This window comes from Microchirus variegatus (assembly GCF_963457635.1).
Source record: "Microchirus variegatus genome assembly, chromosome: 15".
Classification (NCBI taxonomy): domain Eukaryota; kingdom Metazoa; phylum Chordata; class Actinopteri; order Pleuronectiformes; family Soleidae; genus Microchirus; species Microchirus variegatus.
In genome coordinates this window covers 19,602,689-19,617,552 of record NC_139816.1, presented here as the reverse complement: position 1 = coordinate 19,617,552, position 14,864 = coordinate 19,602,689, and the positions used below count along the sequence as shown (strand labels likewise).

General features: G+C 39.4%; 1 protein-coding gene across 1 annotated transcript; it reads left to right on the top strand.

Moving 5' to 3' along the window:
• Positions 1–14,627, top strand: rnpc3 (RNA-binding region (RNP1, RRM) containing 3). Its single transcript, XM_083902082.1, has 16 exons — positions 1–53; positions 670–826; positions 923–970; positions 1,081–1,190; positions 1,300–1,389; positions 2,937–3,048; positions 3,705–3,773; positions 5,120–5,262; positions 6,393–6,518; positions 6,911–7,059; positions 10,086–10,271; positions 11,443–11,537; positions 11,680–11,738; positions 13,069–13,201; positions 14,285–14,362; positions 14,491–14,627. Exons 2-15 carry the CDS (start codon positions 674–676, stop codon positions 14,351–14,353), a joined length of 1,542 nt encoding a protein of 513 aa, XP_083758208.1. The 5' UTR covers positions 1–53; positions 670–673; the 3' UTR covers positions 14,354–14,362; positions 14,491–14,627.
• Positions 14,628–14,864: the final 237 nt, after the last annotated feature.

Genomic DNA, 14,864 nt, shown 5'->3' with positions numbered 1-14,864 from the left:
AGGAAAAAGGAGACGAAACACCGGCGGTGTGTTTTTAGCTGCTCCTACAGCAGGTAGGTCTAAAGTTAAATAATTTCTTTGGACCGTAATTTATTTTTCGTCGATATTCATTTATTGCGCATGACGGCTTTTCCTCGGCCCGGTCTAGCGCTTACATCAGCGCTTGAAGAAGTCGTGTACCGCCGTGTTGGATTAGCCCTAAGCTAAAGTTGGAGCTAGCCCCGTGAAGTCTTCTACTCTTTTTCATTTGGAAAACACTGAAATTAACCCCTTATTCGCCAGTCGGAAAACATAGAAACAAGGTATATGGTAACGGAAGTTATTTTAAGAATGACCAGGTTTCATTCATAAATTCGGCGGCTCTTATTTTAAACATACGTTTGGTGTAAATGACTTAACAACCATTGCTAATGGCTCGGGCTAAATAGTAATGCTGCAAATGATACGCAGTACATATTAGAGATATTAGCTAGTGGCCAGAATATATCTGATATGTAAAACGACTAACATTTTACAGTATATTGTATTCTATTTAGATGTGCAACGATAAGGCTGTTGCAGTTAAAATGTCACTTGGGTTATGTGTTTCCCCATGTTCTCATCGCCCTGTACCATGTAAAGCTCATAACCATGTGTTTCCAATTTAATGCTTGTTGTCCCTGTCCACAGTAAAATGGACACCAATGATGAGGTGGTACAATTGCAAAGCAGTAAAACATTGCTCATCCGCCACTTACCAGCTGAACTCAGCAGGGATGAGAAAGAGGATCTGCTAAAGTATTTTGGGGCTGATTCAGTCCAAGTCTTCTCTAACAAGGGTCGTATGGTAGGTTGTACTTCACTGACACCTTGTGAATTGTCTTATTGTGAAATGCAATTCATTTATAGTAACTTCATCGCAAATATTTGTCACCTCCCACAGAAACATACGGCCTTTGCAACATTTAGAAGTGAGAGGTCAGCAACAAATGTGAGTTGACTATGGTAGTTCCAATTAAGTCAAATATGTATAAATTCACACAAACGTTTCGTGATCAGATTTTATCTTAATGTGTGTGTCTGGTGTTTAATTTCGTTTAGGCTCTTAACAGGCTGCATCAGTTAGAGATCCTTGGTCACACACTTGTTGCAGAGTTTGCTAAAGGTCAAGATAATTTGACAGTTTTAAAGGATCCACCGGTGTCAGCCAGGTATGTTATTTGGATAATATGGCTATGGTAACCCTGTGAATTCTGGTCTGTGTAGCATCGGTGTAAGAATTACAGAGCAAAACCAGATTGTTTTGTTGACTTTCTACAGTGGAAAAAAAGTTAAGGACGAGAAGAAGAAACAGGAGAGTCAGCACCCAAAAATCACCCTTATAGAGACCGGTGTTGCACCAAGTCTTGGGTAAGTGTGGATTTGATCTATTTTCGTTGCTTTTGTTCATTTCTCAAATGTTACATCTTGTAAAACATCATGCTGATGGTCGATCGTTAGACTCTTGAATGCATCAGCTGTACACTACCAGTGTCTTTCTGTTTTCTTCATCTCATTACTCTTTTGCAGTGGTGTTTAGTAATTGTATTCATGTCTGTGCCATTCCCTTTGGTACATGGCGTTCAGTACTTTCAGGGTACACTGTCGAAGTGTGAAGCAAATAAAAGATGTCAAATCCTCAGTGCTTTGTAGATAGTACTGAAGCACTGCAGGAGCACTGCTGCTGGATCCGCCTGCTGAGGTACCCAGCTTTTCCAGCAGAGTCGCAGACATAATTAGTCAAAATGTTTAAAATCGCTCAAAGTCTGTTGCAGAAAGATTCACTTTTTAAAGAATTACATTTCACAGACACACTTGCAACCAGGCATCCTTTGGGTGATACTAGATGTTATCATCTTCTCTTATGTCCTCTAAATTGGGACAAAAAACACCGACATCAGTCTCTGTCAGAGACCTGAAACCTGTGATTTTGGCCCATTAACGTCCCAGTAAAATGTTTACTGTCACAGTGAAGTGAGAAGTCGTAAGTAAATGACAGTGTATGATATGTACACTTGGTATTTAGTGATTACAAATTTAATAAATATACAGGAATATTCCATATTATCACAACAATGTCCTTCTCATTGATTTGTTACAACAGGCTAATCTTGGTAACAAGCCATTCCTAAAATGATATGAAGGCACTGAAGATTGGACAAACAAGATAGAAAAGATATCTGACTGATAAACTAACACTGCACCAAACAATCACCTGAGCAGTAAATAAAATGCATAACCCACTAAGTTTGGGGCTGTTACTTCAGCTCAGACAATTATTCAAAGCTTCAATATTCACTATCATTGTAGTCAAATGCTATTTCTTTTTGTTTTAAACATTGGGTACGTTTAAGAAGCTGAAAAATCACAGAACTTTGCTGTTATTATTTATTAAAAAAAAAAAAAAAAGTCAGACGGATTAATCGATTATTAAAATAGTTGAAGATTCATATAATAATCGTTGCAGCCATTTATGATTTACAAAATCAAATCAATAAGGACACATATAGTAGATTCTGATGTATGTCTCTGATTGTTGTTTTCTGCTCCAGCAGAACTGGCAGCTAACGACACACACACACACTGCCCTTTCCTTTGCTTATTAGGCTGCAGTATTAAGATTTATCCTCTCATGCAGTGCCCATTCCTGCCTAATAAAAGTTACTGTAACGTGTGGACAAGCCTCAGTGCTGACAGTGCAAGCTGGTCCCAATGTCCCTTAATGGCTGGATTTTACATTTTGTGGGCTGAGTGCTTGTCATAGAGTATAAGTCACCTTGCTAAAGCACATACTCTGTCTGTCTAGTTTACTTTAACTTATTTTGTGAGTTGTTAAGTGAAGGGGTGATTGTGTTGGGAAGCAACTTTTTAAAAGTAATTCTGTCTTTTCTTTCTCATTTTCTCCCCGTCTCCTACAGGTTGAAATTTCAATCCAATCCCACTTTGAAATATTTATACCCACCACCTTCTAGCAGCATTCTGACAAACATAACACACGCCCTCATGAGTGTGCCAAAGTTTTATGTTCAAGTGAGTAACTGCAAGATTCTCTCTCGTCGTATTTTTCATCTGATACCAGCACACCTTTCATAAAAAGATTTTTGTTATCTTTATATGTCTTTGTATTTCCATATTTGTTGGTTTATTTTGTGGATTTATATAGAAAAATGCATATTTGACAGCATGCTTGACCTTCAAATTAACAATGTAAAATGAAAATATGCTTCTGGACTAAGTGTTCTTAAGATTTTTGAACCGTATCCAACCTTTTAAAGATCAAACAGCAAACATTTGCCTTTTAAATTTCAATTTAGGGAGCAAGTATTAATAATAAACTACATGTGGGAGGCATGAGTTATGGGTTTAACATTTCCTGGGGAACTGCCTGGGTATTTTTTCCCACTGCTGCTACTTCCAGTGTTGACATCTTGGTGGTGCTATTGAGTCACAGAGAAACTCGATATCACTGCTGGTATCTCACTTCAGCCTCAATCTCACTTTGATCCTTCTATTTTAAATGAAAATGCAGGAAGCATGCAATCAGTTTCGCATGTGAAGCCTGAGTTGCAGGCTTTCTGTTTTAGAGCAGCAATATATTCATATTAACAGCTCCCTCCCAACTCTTGCTATGAGCCTTGATATAGAACTGTCACTGTTTTGTAATACTCATATATTCAATTATACAGGTTCTTCATCTAATGAACAAGATGAATTTACCATGTCCATTTGGTCCAGTCACTGCCAGACCTCCCATGGTAAGCTTAACACATGAATGTTGGATGAATAATAGACTGATGGCATAATGTTTGTGGATGCTTTCACAAATAATTATTTGATATTACACATGAAGAACTATGTTGTTGTATTCAAACTGTACTGTATATTTAAATCATTTCTAATGAGTAATGGGAGGTGAATCAGCTTCCAGTTAACCCTCAAAAATCAACCACTTATTGATTTCAAACGTGACACGAGTATTAATGCTATGTGAAAGTAAATGTACTTCATAATGTAGCCCTAATGTGTTGTTAGACACATGACAATAGTCAGACTTTGAAGTTATGGATTGTGTTGATGGCATTTTTCATTCAAATCAATTAATTGATCACTTACATGGCTTGTCATTAAAACTTCAAGACTTAAAATGCATCTTACTTTGATTTATATAAAAAAATACATTGTTATGCTGTTGTGTTGCATGTCAACATAATTGGTTTCCAAACAAGTAGTAGTGTTGCATTCTTCTCGCTTCAGTGAAAACGAGAGATGAGAAACCTTCCACCTTCAGCAGGTTCTAATATTAAACTGTGTAAATGCGTCATTCTGCACTGTGAAGTTCACAATAAGGAAACAAGATAGTTCATTCTTCATTAAGTAATCTGTCCATCGATTTCTCTAGTAATCCATTAGTTGTTTGTTCCATGAAATGGAGAAAATGACAACGTCCTCAAATGTCCTGATCTGACCACAAACCAAATATATTCAGTTTACTGCAAGAGAGGAGCACAGAAACCAGGAAATGAGTGATTCATTTAAGGGTTACCAATTAATTAATTGTTGAAGCCAAGCCTTTTAATGAAATATAAAACATTTTCTCACCCACACTTTTAGAGCTGAATTTAAATATATTTCATAATTCTTTGGAATAAATAAATAAATTATGCAAAAGTCCACTAAATATTCTTGTTGAGTTTTATTAAGGTGACCATTTGCAGTTTTTCGACATGATAATAAGATATTTACAATAAGCAATTTACAAAGATCACCGAAAGCTTCTGTAAACGCTAGCTTCACTCAAGACGTGGCTCGTTTTTTAAATTCATTACCAGATTAAACAATATTGAATGTAATGGCCGGTTACAGGCTTATAATACTTCTCACAGTGAAATAGTATACGTTGGTGCACTAGGAACCATTTCAGTCTCAGAATATTTTGATTTTAATTTAATCCCAATATCGACCCCCCCCCTCCCCCCACTGTGATCATAAACAAATCCTAGTGTCGACCAGTGCTCTCCAGGGACCTTAGCAAAGATGCACATGGAATCATTTGAGTGCTGAGGTATTTGGAAAGTAATCCATCTTGTGTTGTCTGCTGCAGTTTCAGCTCTTGCCTCCTGCACCACCCATCCCCATGCCCCCTCCCTTCCCTCCTGACTACCCTCCTTTACCAGAGGAGGAGATGGAGCTGTCCAGTGAAGAAGAGTCGGAGTACGAGAGTGGAGACGATGAAGACAAGGAGAGGTGAGGTGCAGATTACCAACACAGTTCAGATGGACAAGTTCTGCCATTTGGTGGCCACCTTGACAGTGTCTGGGGCCTTTGTTTCAGACTAACACAAGGCTCTGTTATCTACATGAATGGGGAGATGGACACAATTGCACAGTCTGTGTTTACTAGTACATAAACTTCATATAAACTCAAACTTCTATTAGGCATTTGCAAGGATTCACAACAACTTTTTCACAATTTTGTCGAGAGCACTTTGACTACTACTCAGTTTTGTAAGAAGACAAAAAGGGGCTTATATTCTGCTCTCTGTATGCCACCTGTCCACACTACCAGGGCATTCTACAGCCCGAAAAACAGAAGTATGGAAACGCTGCTGGCTCTGTTTTAGTTTCAAAACACTGAGGCTGTGTTTCAGTATAGATGGGCAAAAACAGACAACTCTAACAGTAAAACAATGATCAGTTCTGGTTCTTATCAGCAGCAACTCGACTATCAGCTGTGAAGAAAAAGCTCAGTTTAATCACTTACTTTCCGTCTCACCTTGTTTTTGTCTAATAAAACAAATAACCTTGTTCTACTTTTCACCATTGTTGTTTATCATATGCAATACTCTCTAAAACAAACTGCAGAGGAGAGAATCTGTACCTGTATGGTCACATTATGTTCATTTTTAGGTTTGTTATTATGAATGCAGATTACTCTTGAAACAGTGCTAATCAGGACAAAGAAAATTCATTTTGCTTCACTTGTTTCTGCCATCCTTAACAAGTCAATTTCACCAGGTGTCACCATCAGTGGCAAAAACTGAAATAATCATCAACTGTGTGTGTGACAATACAACGTGACTTGCTGGGTTTCCTGGTTTGAAGAGCAGGATGTGTCATACATCTTCCATCATTAAGTCATTGACTTTTCTTTAACTGTTTATTCTCCTCTCCTATAACAACTCATCTCTCCAATGACACTGATTTCTTGAGCCTGTGGAACTGATTGTGACATTGTTTGCATCATACAGATGCTCTCAGTAATGATATGGCTGGTAACACAAGTGGCTTGAAGGAAAATTTCTATTTTTTTACCCTTTATTTTTCTCTGCCCTAGGTAGATATTTTTCTCTTATTTTTATGGTTGCTTTATTTCAGGATTGCTCGTCTGATGGGCCTGGTCAACCAAGCATGCAAGAGACCCATGAGACCAAAAACTGTTGCAAAGAGAAAGAAGCCCAAAATCAAGGATCTACTCTATGTTCCCAAACCAGACACTCAAAGGTACAGCAAAGGCACTCATGCATGTCACAGACCTCACGCAAAGCTGTGCTCCAGACAGTATTCATAGGCTGCTAAAAAAGGACAGAAACCTCCAGACAATAAGTCTTCCTCATGATGACAGCCTTGTGTGGCTTTGAGACTTATTGTCTCTGTACCACACATACACACACTCCTTTAATGACAGACCACAAAGTCGATTTCCAAACTATAAATACACACACGCACACACCTCAGTGTCTCCTGGCTTCGTGTTTGTGGACTGGGAAATATCTCCCCCTGACCGGAGCAAAATATCCCAACCCTTAAGCCGCTCAGGTGCCAGTTTTATTGAGGGTACATTTTAGAGGCATGCTGCTGTTGAGCCGAGTGCTGATTGTCTCTGCTGTCCCCAGTGCTCCGACGCTGCAGCCCTGTGATGTGTTTGAGCAGCCCCACCCCGCCGGGCCGAAGAAAATTGAATTCCACATTTCAGTTCCAGAAGTAGCATCCTTAGTGGAAGGAAGTGGGCCAGGTCAAGAGGCGCCAGCTGATGAAGGCCAGGGTAAGTGTTCCCACTGACGCACTTCTTGCAGTTAACAATTAGTCTAGACTCTGTGATTAAACAGTTGATTCATTAAAAATATTAATTCAAAACCAATCTTGGGTAATGTTTACAGTATACGACCCCAGTGAAGCAGAGAAAACAACAGTAAACGCAATAACGTAACTATGGACCCCGAGTGGTCACTCTGTGGGAGAAGAGACATTTATGTGTTCAGTATTTAGCATTTAAAATTATTTACTATCTTATGAAATCACACGTTGCTTGCCTTTGTTTGCTTACAATGCAAAGGGCTCGTGTAGTCTTGTTTTTTTTCTCTTGCATGTTTCATTATTATTTAATACGCTAAAGGGCAATTGTTAAACATGATAAGCATACACATCATTGAAATTTCTACTGTGCAACTGAGAGTGAGGGTAAAATAGGGACATCCCACTGTTTCCGAGGAGCAGTCTTGAGATACTGATGCACCAGCCCTCATCAGGATCTGTCATCTGTCAGTGGAGTCTTGTGTTGTGTCACACAATGTTTATTTTTTCATACTTTTGCACTGGGGGTTTGCATAAGGCTTGCATTTTTCTGACAAACCCTAACCAAGTCAAAGAGAATACCTACTTAGCTTAGACATTCTGTTTTTTGTTTGTAAAACTTGATCTGAATGTGATACAGTTAATCGAAAGCTCCGTTGGGTTTGTGTTATCCTGTCCCTGATTGTTACCATGGTTTTATCCTTATTACAGACGTGTGTTATGTACTGTTAGTATACACATTGATATAATATTTTAAAAAGCACTGTATGTGTTTTTATTATCTATGGAGCTACGCACATGCTCAGTGTAGTGCTAAACCATATATACAGAGCTGATATTACAATAATTGTTTTTAACAGTCAATATCGCTAATTAGGAGCTTGTGACTAGCAATGTTGCCGTCATCGGTTCACATCCTGGTTCGGGGTTTGCTTGTTCTCCCCGTGTGTGCTTGGGTTTACTACGGGTTTGCCAGTTTCCTCCCTGAGTTCAAAAACATGCAGAGGTTAACTGGCGACCTACGTCTTCACCCTATGTCAGCTGGGATTGGTTCCAGCTCTCTGCGACCCTCATTTGAGGATGAAGTGGCAGACAATGAAGGGATAGCGTCAGTTGTCTCAATTGAAAATCGCTCAAAATAGACATGGGCAATTGAAAGTTGATATTTAGGTAAATGTCTCCCACACCACCCACTGTTTCGTGCGCCCTGCATTGCTTGATGTACATAGACCAGACGTACACAGGACAAACTTGTGCACCATCTGTTAAACTTTAGTTATACTGATATTGAAGAAAAGTATATTGCAGTATCTATTGTTGAGTAAAATCAATCTTATCGACCAGAACCTCAATATCATTTCAAAAATGTTGTTACGGTTGGGTTCATATGTAATTTTTAAGAGGAATGTAAAAAGCAAGTGATTCACATTTTGTTGGTCACGTATTGCAGTCGTTCAGTCTTTATGGTTGTTTACATGTTACACTGTATGTGAATGAGCTGACTATTACTCATTTACACTGAAATACACTCGTCATTAACAACTTAAAAGATCTCTCAGTATAACACTGGTCATCTCCTCTTTAGCCATGTTTGTTCATGCAGTCATATGGGATGGGAGCGTGCTGCGTCTGCGTGCCATGACTTTGCTCACTAATCAACCATGCACACCCACCCACCCATCCCGAGGGTAGCCACTGCCACAGATGGATTGCAATTGTGTGGGAAACTCTGTGATACTTATACCCACCATCTCCAAACATGTCAGCTTCTAATGAAGTGCTTCCTTGGAACAAATTTTTGATGTTTGTGTAACACTGTGACTTTCACCAACTGGCCAATCAAATAAATCAGGCCAATAACATAATCTACAAATACACTGAGGGGGCTCTGCATGAAAAAGTGCTCTGCTGACTGTCATCTGTGCAGGAGAAGCACTGTAAGAATTTGGTTGTTACTATATGTCATGTTTATCACATTGAAGCAGGAGGTGCCTTGATACTACTGTTGACATAAGTTAAGGCCCTTACCATGGGTGAAGTCAGAGCCCAGTGTTACACAGCAGTATATCACAGCAGAACCTAGCACCAAAAAGGTTTTACCATTATCTCTATGAGGAAATGTCACGGGGAGCGCAGTCCGTGTTACTTGTCAGCAGTGCAGTTCCCTGTTTGCCTTATCTCCCTTCTCTCTAACTACAACTTCACTCCCTGGCGAAACCCCTGAGAAGTAAAATAGATCTCAAAGTCAAACACAAAAGATTTCCTAAAGGCAGGGGGAAGATAAACTATGACAGGTGGCTTTTTGGATTAGTCTACTTTTGGGGGGGAGTTGGGGTGTGGGATACGATAAACAAGCTATTTAAATGAAAAGGGGAGGTGGGGGACAGATAAGGAGGAGGATAATTTTGAAAGCAGTGGTCTAGTTCTCTGCAGTGTATCAGAAAAGCTCCCCAACACTTCTTGCTCCAGTGCTTACATGCACACAAACACACAGATGCACACACGCCTTCCTTTTCTTGGATTTATACAGACTCACTGCTCTTAGTAATTCCATCTACACTGTGTGTGTGTGTGTTTGTGTATGCATGCTCTCCCCTCAAAAGTCTGTTGGAGTTATCTCACCACTCAAATGTGTGTTCGCCAAACAGGAGTGCATTTTAATTTGATTAGTCGTCTGTATTTGACGTCGACTCTGTTTGCTTGTGGCTCACACTTAGAGATTCCATTCAGCACTTTAAAGTTACATCGTTCTGAATGTATTTACCATATTAAGCCCAGCTGAGAAACTTTAACCTCACTATGATGGACGATGCATTATCAACATAATTTGCTTCCATAAAATGTCCTGAGCTGAACGTTGAGGAAGTGATTATTTCACCGTTTGCTATTTTCAGACACTTTGAAAAACTCTGTCTGTATTTGTGCTGGAGGTGGTTATAAGCTGTCCAGATCAGCTCTGTGTTCTTAACTGTTCCTTATACTTTTGTGACTCCTCAGATGTGGACAAGCTGGAGGAATCGGCTTCTCACAGTGAGGAGAAGGAGGTCACTGAAGGTTTTGGGAAACTCTACCCAAGCAACCAGGAGTCTCAACAGCAAGAGGAAAACAGCGACGATGAGCTGGATCTCTCTTCAGGTGTCGTCTCCCGGAGGGAGCTGGAGAAAGGACGGCTGTCAAGAGATGGTAAATATAACCCAAACCAAGCAAAAGCCCCCACATTTTGAAACATTTAAATCTAGATTAGTCAGGTTGCACCAACAATGTGAATTGTAATAAATTGCTTACTAAACATTAAATTGTTGGGGTATGCATTTATGCTTGTATTAACATTTTGTCCTTTCAGTCTGTGGCAGAGTAGAGGTTGTATCATAAAACTGCAATCAATCACTGAGTGGAAATGTTTGTAGTGTGTGGACAGACCATTGGCTCAGTGGTCAGTCACCTTTCAGCAAGGAAGTTCCTTGACTACAACATTAAGGCCTCATCCACAGAAAACAGAGTTTTGCCTTTCCTTTTCAGCCTTAAAAATGTTTTTGTAATCACAGCATTGTTTTAAGAAATGTTTCAGTATATATATGTCAGGCCTGCATATGGCGCTGTAACGCTACCACAGAATCGCCCTTAAAAAACAGAGAGGACGACGTGGAGCATGAACGTAAAGCCAGCGGCCACAGGGTTGTGACCTCTTTTCCAAAAAAATAGTGTTGTAGGGCTCCCAAAATGCCGGTTCCTTATTGATAAAAAAGTGGATATGATAAAAACTCTCTGCTGTACGTTTCATTTAACATCAATATCATCAGGATTATCGTCAAAGAAATGAATTCTATGTCTTCTTGATCTAGACTAAAATGTATCTTTTCATTTTCAGTCAGTCATAAATGTTATTTTGTAAGACTTTCCCAGATTACTACATATAAAAATGCATTTAAGGGGCTAAATGTTAGAACATACAGTGGCAAATGAAATGGGTGGATATTGTCCACACGTAACAATGTTAAATTTCTAAGCTGTTACTAAAAATATTAGGAGGAAGAACTGGTTTGCTGTTTTTTTTACGTAGCGAAAAATCTATATTCATGAACCTGTCTTAACGTCAAACCTCCCTGTGTAGTGTTTTACAATACAGTGCACACCGGCTGAGCTCAGGATAAGTCCTGGTCCTATCTAAAATAAACTGAAAAGTAGGTTCTTTTGAGATTGTCTTTAGTCTGTTATGGCCCCAGCATTGAATTACAATTGCTCTTAGTTTCCCTTTGTGAACTGTAGCTGCATAAGCAGCTCTGTGAGCCTTTGTAGCCTGTTTTTGAAGTGGAACTAATATCGTTTTTTTCCCCCCTCTTCTCTTTTAAAACAGAGATGAAAAAGATGTCCGTGTTTAAAAATTATGAATCGGGTGAGCCCACCTGCAGACTGTACGTGAAGAACATTCCAAAGCAAGTGGAGGAGAAAGTAGGTGCATTTATAGTGTGTCAAATGTCTGTGTTTTTTAAAAATATATTATTATTTATATTTCAATACGTAACATCAACACTGCACTTAAGTGTAGTCACATATTCACTGTTTCTCTTAATTTCTATATTTTGTTTTTCAGGACCTGAAGTACATTTACGGGCGATACGTCAACCTTTCATCAGAAGCGGAAAAGAATATGTATGTGATCAGAAATCAAAAACAGCTTTACTTTTTTAAATATAATAACATGGTTTGTGTGTTTCTTCTCCACTCACTCCTTTGTCTTCCTGAGCTATTTCTGACTGCAGCAATCTGTCACCTTCTCTTGAGACATGTTAGCAATTCATGCTGACTGCGTGTTGTGTTATTAATAAGTATCTAACCTGACGTTGGGATCATGTGGGACATTTTCTGTTTGTGCATCAGCAGTAATTCAAATAAATAGTCCACCTGACTCATCAAATGGAGCTTATGTTGGATGAAGGCCGGACTCTGAACTCAGATGGAGGTGATGAACAGGAGGGTGGAGCCCTGCCAGAGGGAACAGCTTGTCCTCTAATAACAGATTTTAAAAGGCATATTTTTTATGATTGAAGGGTTACGACAATATATGTTTTCATCGTCTATTCAAGGAATTCTTGATGTCTTTTCCTTTACAATATTTGATTGGTACTGGACCTACAAATCTGTAGGGGTTTTTTGTCCAAAAGGTTTTTTTTGTACAGTGTGAAAAACAAACAAACAAGGAATATTATAACTGAGCTTAACCCACTTGCACATGCTTCATTCCCCTGTTATGCCCCTCATATTTGCAACCAAAAAAACAAACCTGCAGCATTAGTTATTGCTCTGGCTCCTTCCACTAGTAATAGTCACACTTCATTTAACCCTAAGAGGATCTAAGCTTCGACTCCTTTCTTCATGACATTCACAATAACCCCTGGTTAAGTTGGAAAACGCATATTTTTCCCCTCACCTAACACAGGGACTTTAACAAAATGCTCTCTGGTGTGGATAAACCTGAAAATGCTGTCTTGCTGTTTCAGTGAAGAACGATGATGAAAAGCGCCTCAGTGGGGGGTTGGAGGGGCATCGTGGTAGCAGAGTTAACAAGGACTTTCTGTCATGTCTAACCTTGGTTGTGTTGTCTCTTTATATACATTCAGGTGACATTACGATTATAAAATGAGGGGTTTTTTTCTCTGTTCTGCTGCAGAGAGGCACAGGTTGAGTTGAAGTGCCTTCAAATTTGTTGCATTCTAACATTGCAGAAATGTGCGAATGAGACGTGTGCTGTGCATTGTCTGGGTTGTTTGTTGTTTTCCAACTGGGATGGGATAGAAAGGAGTGGGAGATTTACCAGGGAAAACTAGTATCTGTTAACACCCAACACACTGCCAAGGCTTTCTGGGTGAGAACTATGTGGCACTTTTTCTATGTTCATATTTTTGCACCAAACAGCCACTGAATCTGTGACGATGATGATGATGATGATGATGGAGCCTTGCTTTCCCTTTTTCCTCCTCAGGTTTGACGTTGTGTTAATGAAGGAGGGCAGGATGAAAGGACAGGCCTTCGTTGGACTCCCCAGTGAGCGGAGCGCAGAGAAAGCGCTGCGGGAAACCAACGGCTACATTCTTTACGACAAACCCCTCGTGGTGGTATCCTTTTATTCCCTCTTTTTAAGATGAACCCAAGACGGGGGTTAAAGGTACAATATGTAGTATTTATGGGTTTATATAACCCAAAATCCACTTTTTTATACATATTATGTGCTCCTGCATTGTCTAGTCGCTGTATAATAGTTTTTGTTTCATTTTCGTAGTGTTTCAAAAAGTCATGTAAAATAACATGACCGCGGACCGCGGTTGCATAGCCACTGTTAGCAGCGAGACGCCATGTTTCTACCGGAGCCTGTAAGGACAAACGCGAGAGAACAAAACAAGCGTCTCTTTACTTGTAGCGGAAGTCCCGCCTCCTCTCTCTCCGCTTCGTCTACTACGGCCACGGTAGCTCGCCCTCTCCCTCGCCTCACGAACCTCATCTGCTGACACGGAGAAAGACAACAAGGACGACATTTGACCAGCTGTGGATACCGTAGCGCTCAGGGAAGGGAGGGGGTGAGCTGAGCAGCAGGTCTTTGTTGTAAATTTCAGCCTCTCCTCTTGATGGCACTATAAACTACTTATTTCCCCTTTAAGTCTTTTTATTATTTTTTTGCATATGGATTTCAAGATGTGCATTTACGTATACTGTAAATATCAGGTCTGTTTATTGGTGACTTGATTATATTTGTCATCGATTAATCCGCCAATTACTTTCTCAATTTATCGAGGACTTAATTGGTCCATAAAATGTCAGAAATTGGCGTATTGTCTGTAAAATATTCACATTTAAGAAGCTGAAAAATCAGAGAGCTTGTTTTCATTTGCCGCACTTAAAAGAGAAACCTGCTCCTGTGGCGTAAAAGCTGTTATATATAAGAGAATAAATAATGAATCTGTAAACCTGTCCTGACAGCTCAAACTGGCCTTTTAGTGAGGTAGGTCTGCGGGTGTTACATATCCGTGCTACTTCTGGCGTATAGTATTACTTTTGTAGAAAGAAAGGTAAACAAATAAATGAGAGTAAATGCATTTTTAAAAGGAACCTTATACCTGGAAAAAGAACATGTCATATCGACTGTCTGTGAACTGTAACCTGTTAAATGTTTACGCGAACAGACCTTAACTGTTGATTCACAGCAGTTTGCCAGATCAGCAAGACCAAAACAGGACAGCACAGATACGAAGAGAGGGCCCAGACACCGGTGAGCTCAGCAGGTGAGTCAATGATTGTAAATGTGTCTAAAGAGTGGAAATAATGATTGTTTTATTTTTTACTGTAAAACTAATTATCATTGTAATGGTGTTTTCTTTCACATTTGTGTTTACACTTGTATGTATTCAAGATACCAAGACTTGATATTGTGACCCAGCAGAACCATGTGTATCCTTATTCTGGTATATCCTTTGGAAACAGACGAAAGGAATTGTGGGCACTTTAGTTGTCATCATGGTGTCCGTAGTGAATTTCAAACAACAGCACTTAAGTCTAAATTTAAATGGACTCTTTATTGCGCTTTGGTTTTTTTGTTTGTTTTTTTTACTTGTGCTATTTTGGGAGTCTGTTAAACTTCTTTTTACATTGTTCTCTACCTTGTTTGACTGAATTGCAGGTGATGGTCGTCGGGTGTCATCGTCGTCTTTGATTATGAAATAAAGTATTTTTTATTTAAAATACCCATTGTCACGTTTTCTTCCTGTCACCTTTTATAGATACTGT

What these genes read in the sequence shown, in the direction of transcription:
- rnpc3 (XM_083902082.1), top strand. Translation starts at nt 674, where the DNA reads ATGGACACCAATGATGAGGTGGTACAATTGCAAAGCAGTAAAACATTG. An exon ending in GTGAGAGGTCAGCAACAAAT is followed by an intron (nt 971 to 1,080) that starts GTGAGTTGACTA and finishes AATTTCGTTTAG; the next exon opens with GCTCTTAACAGGCTGCATCA. An exon ending in CAAAGCAAGTGGAGGAGAAA is followed by an intron (nt 11,538 to 11,679) that starts GTAGGTGCATTT and finishes TTTGTTTTTCAG; the next exon opens with GACCTGAAGTACATTTACGG.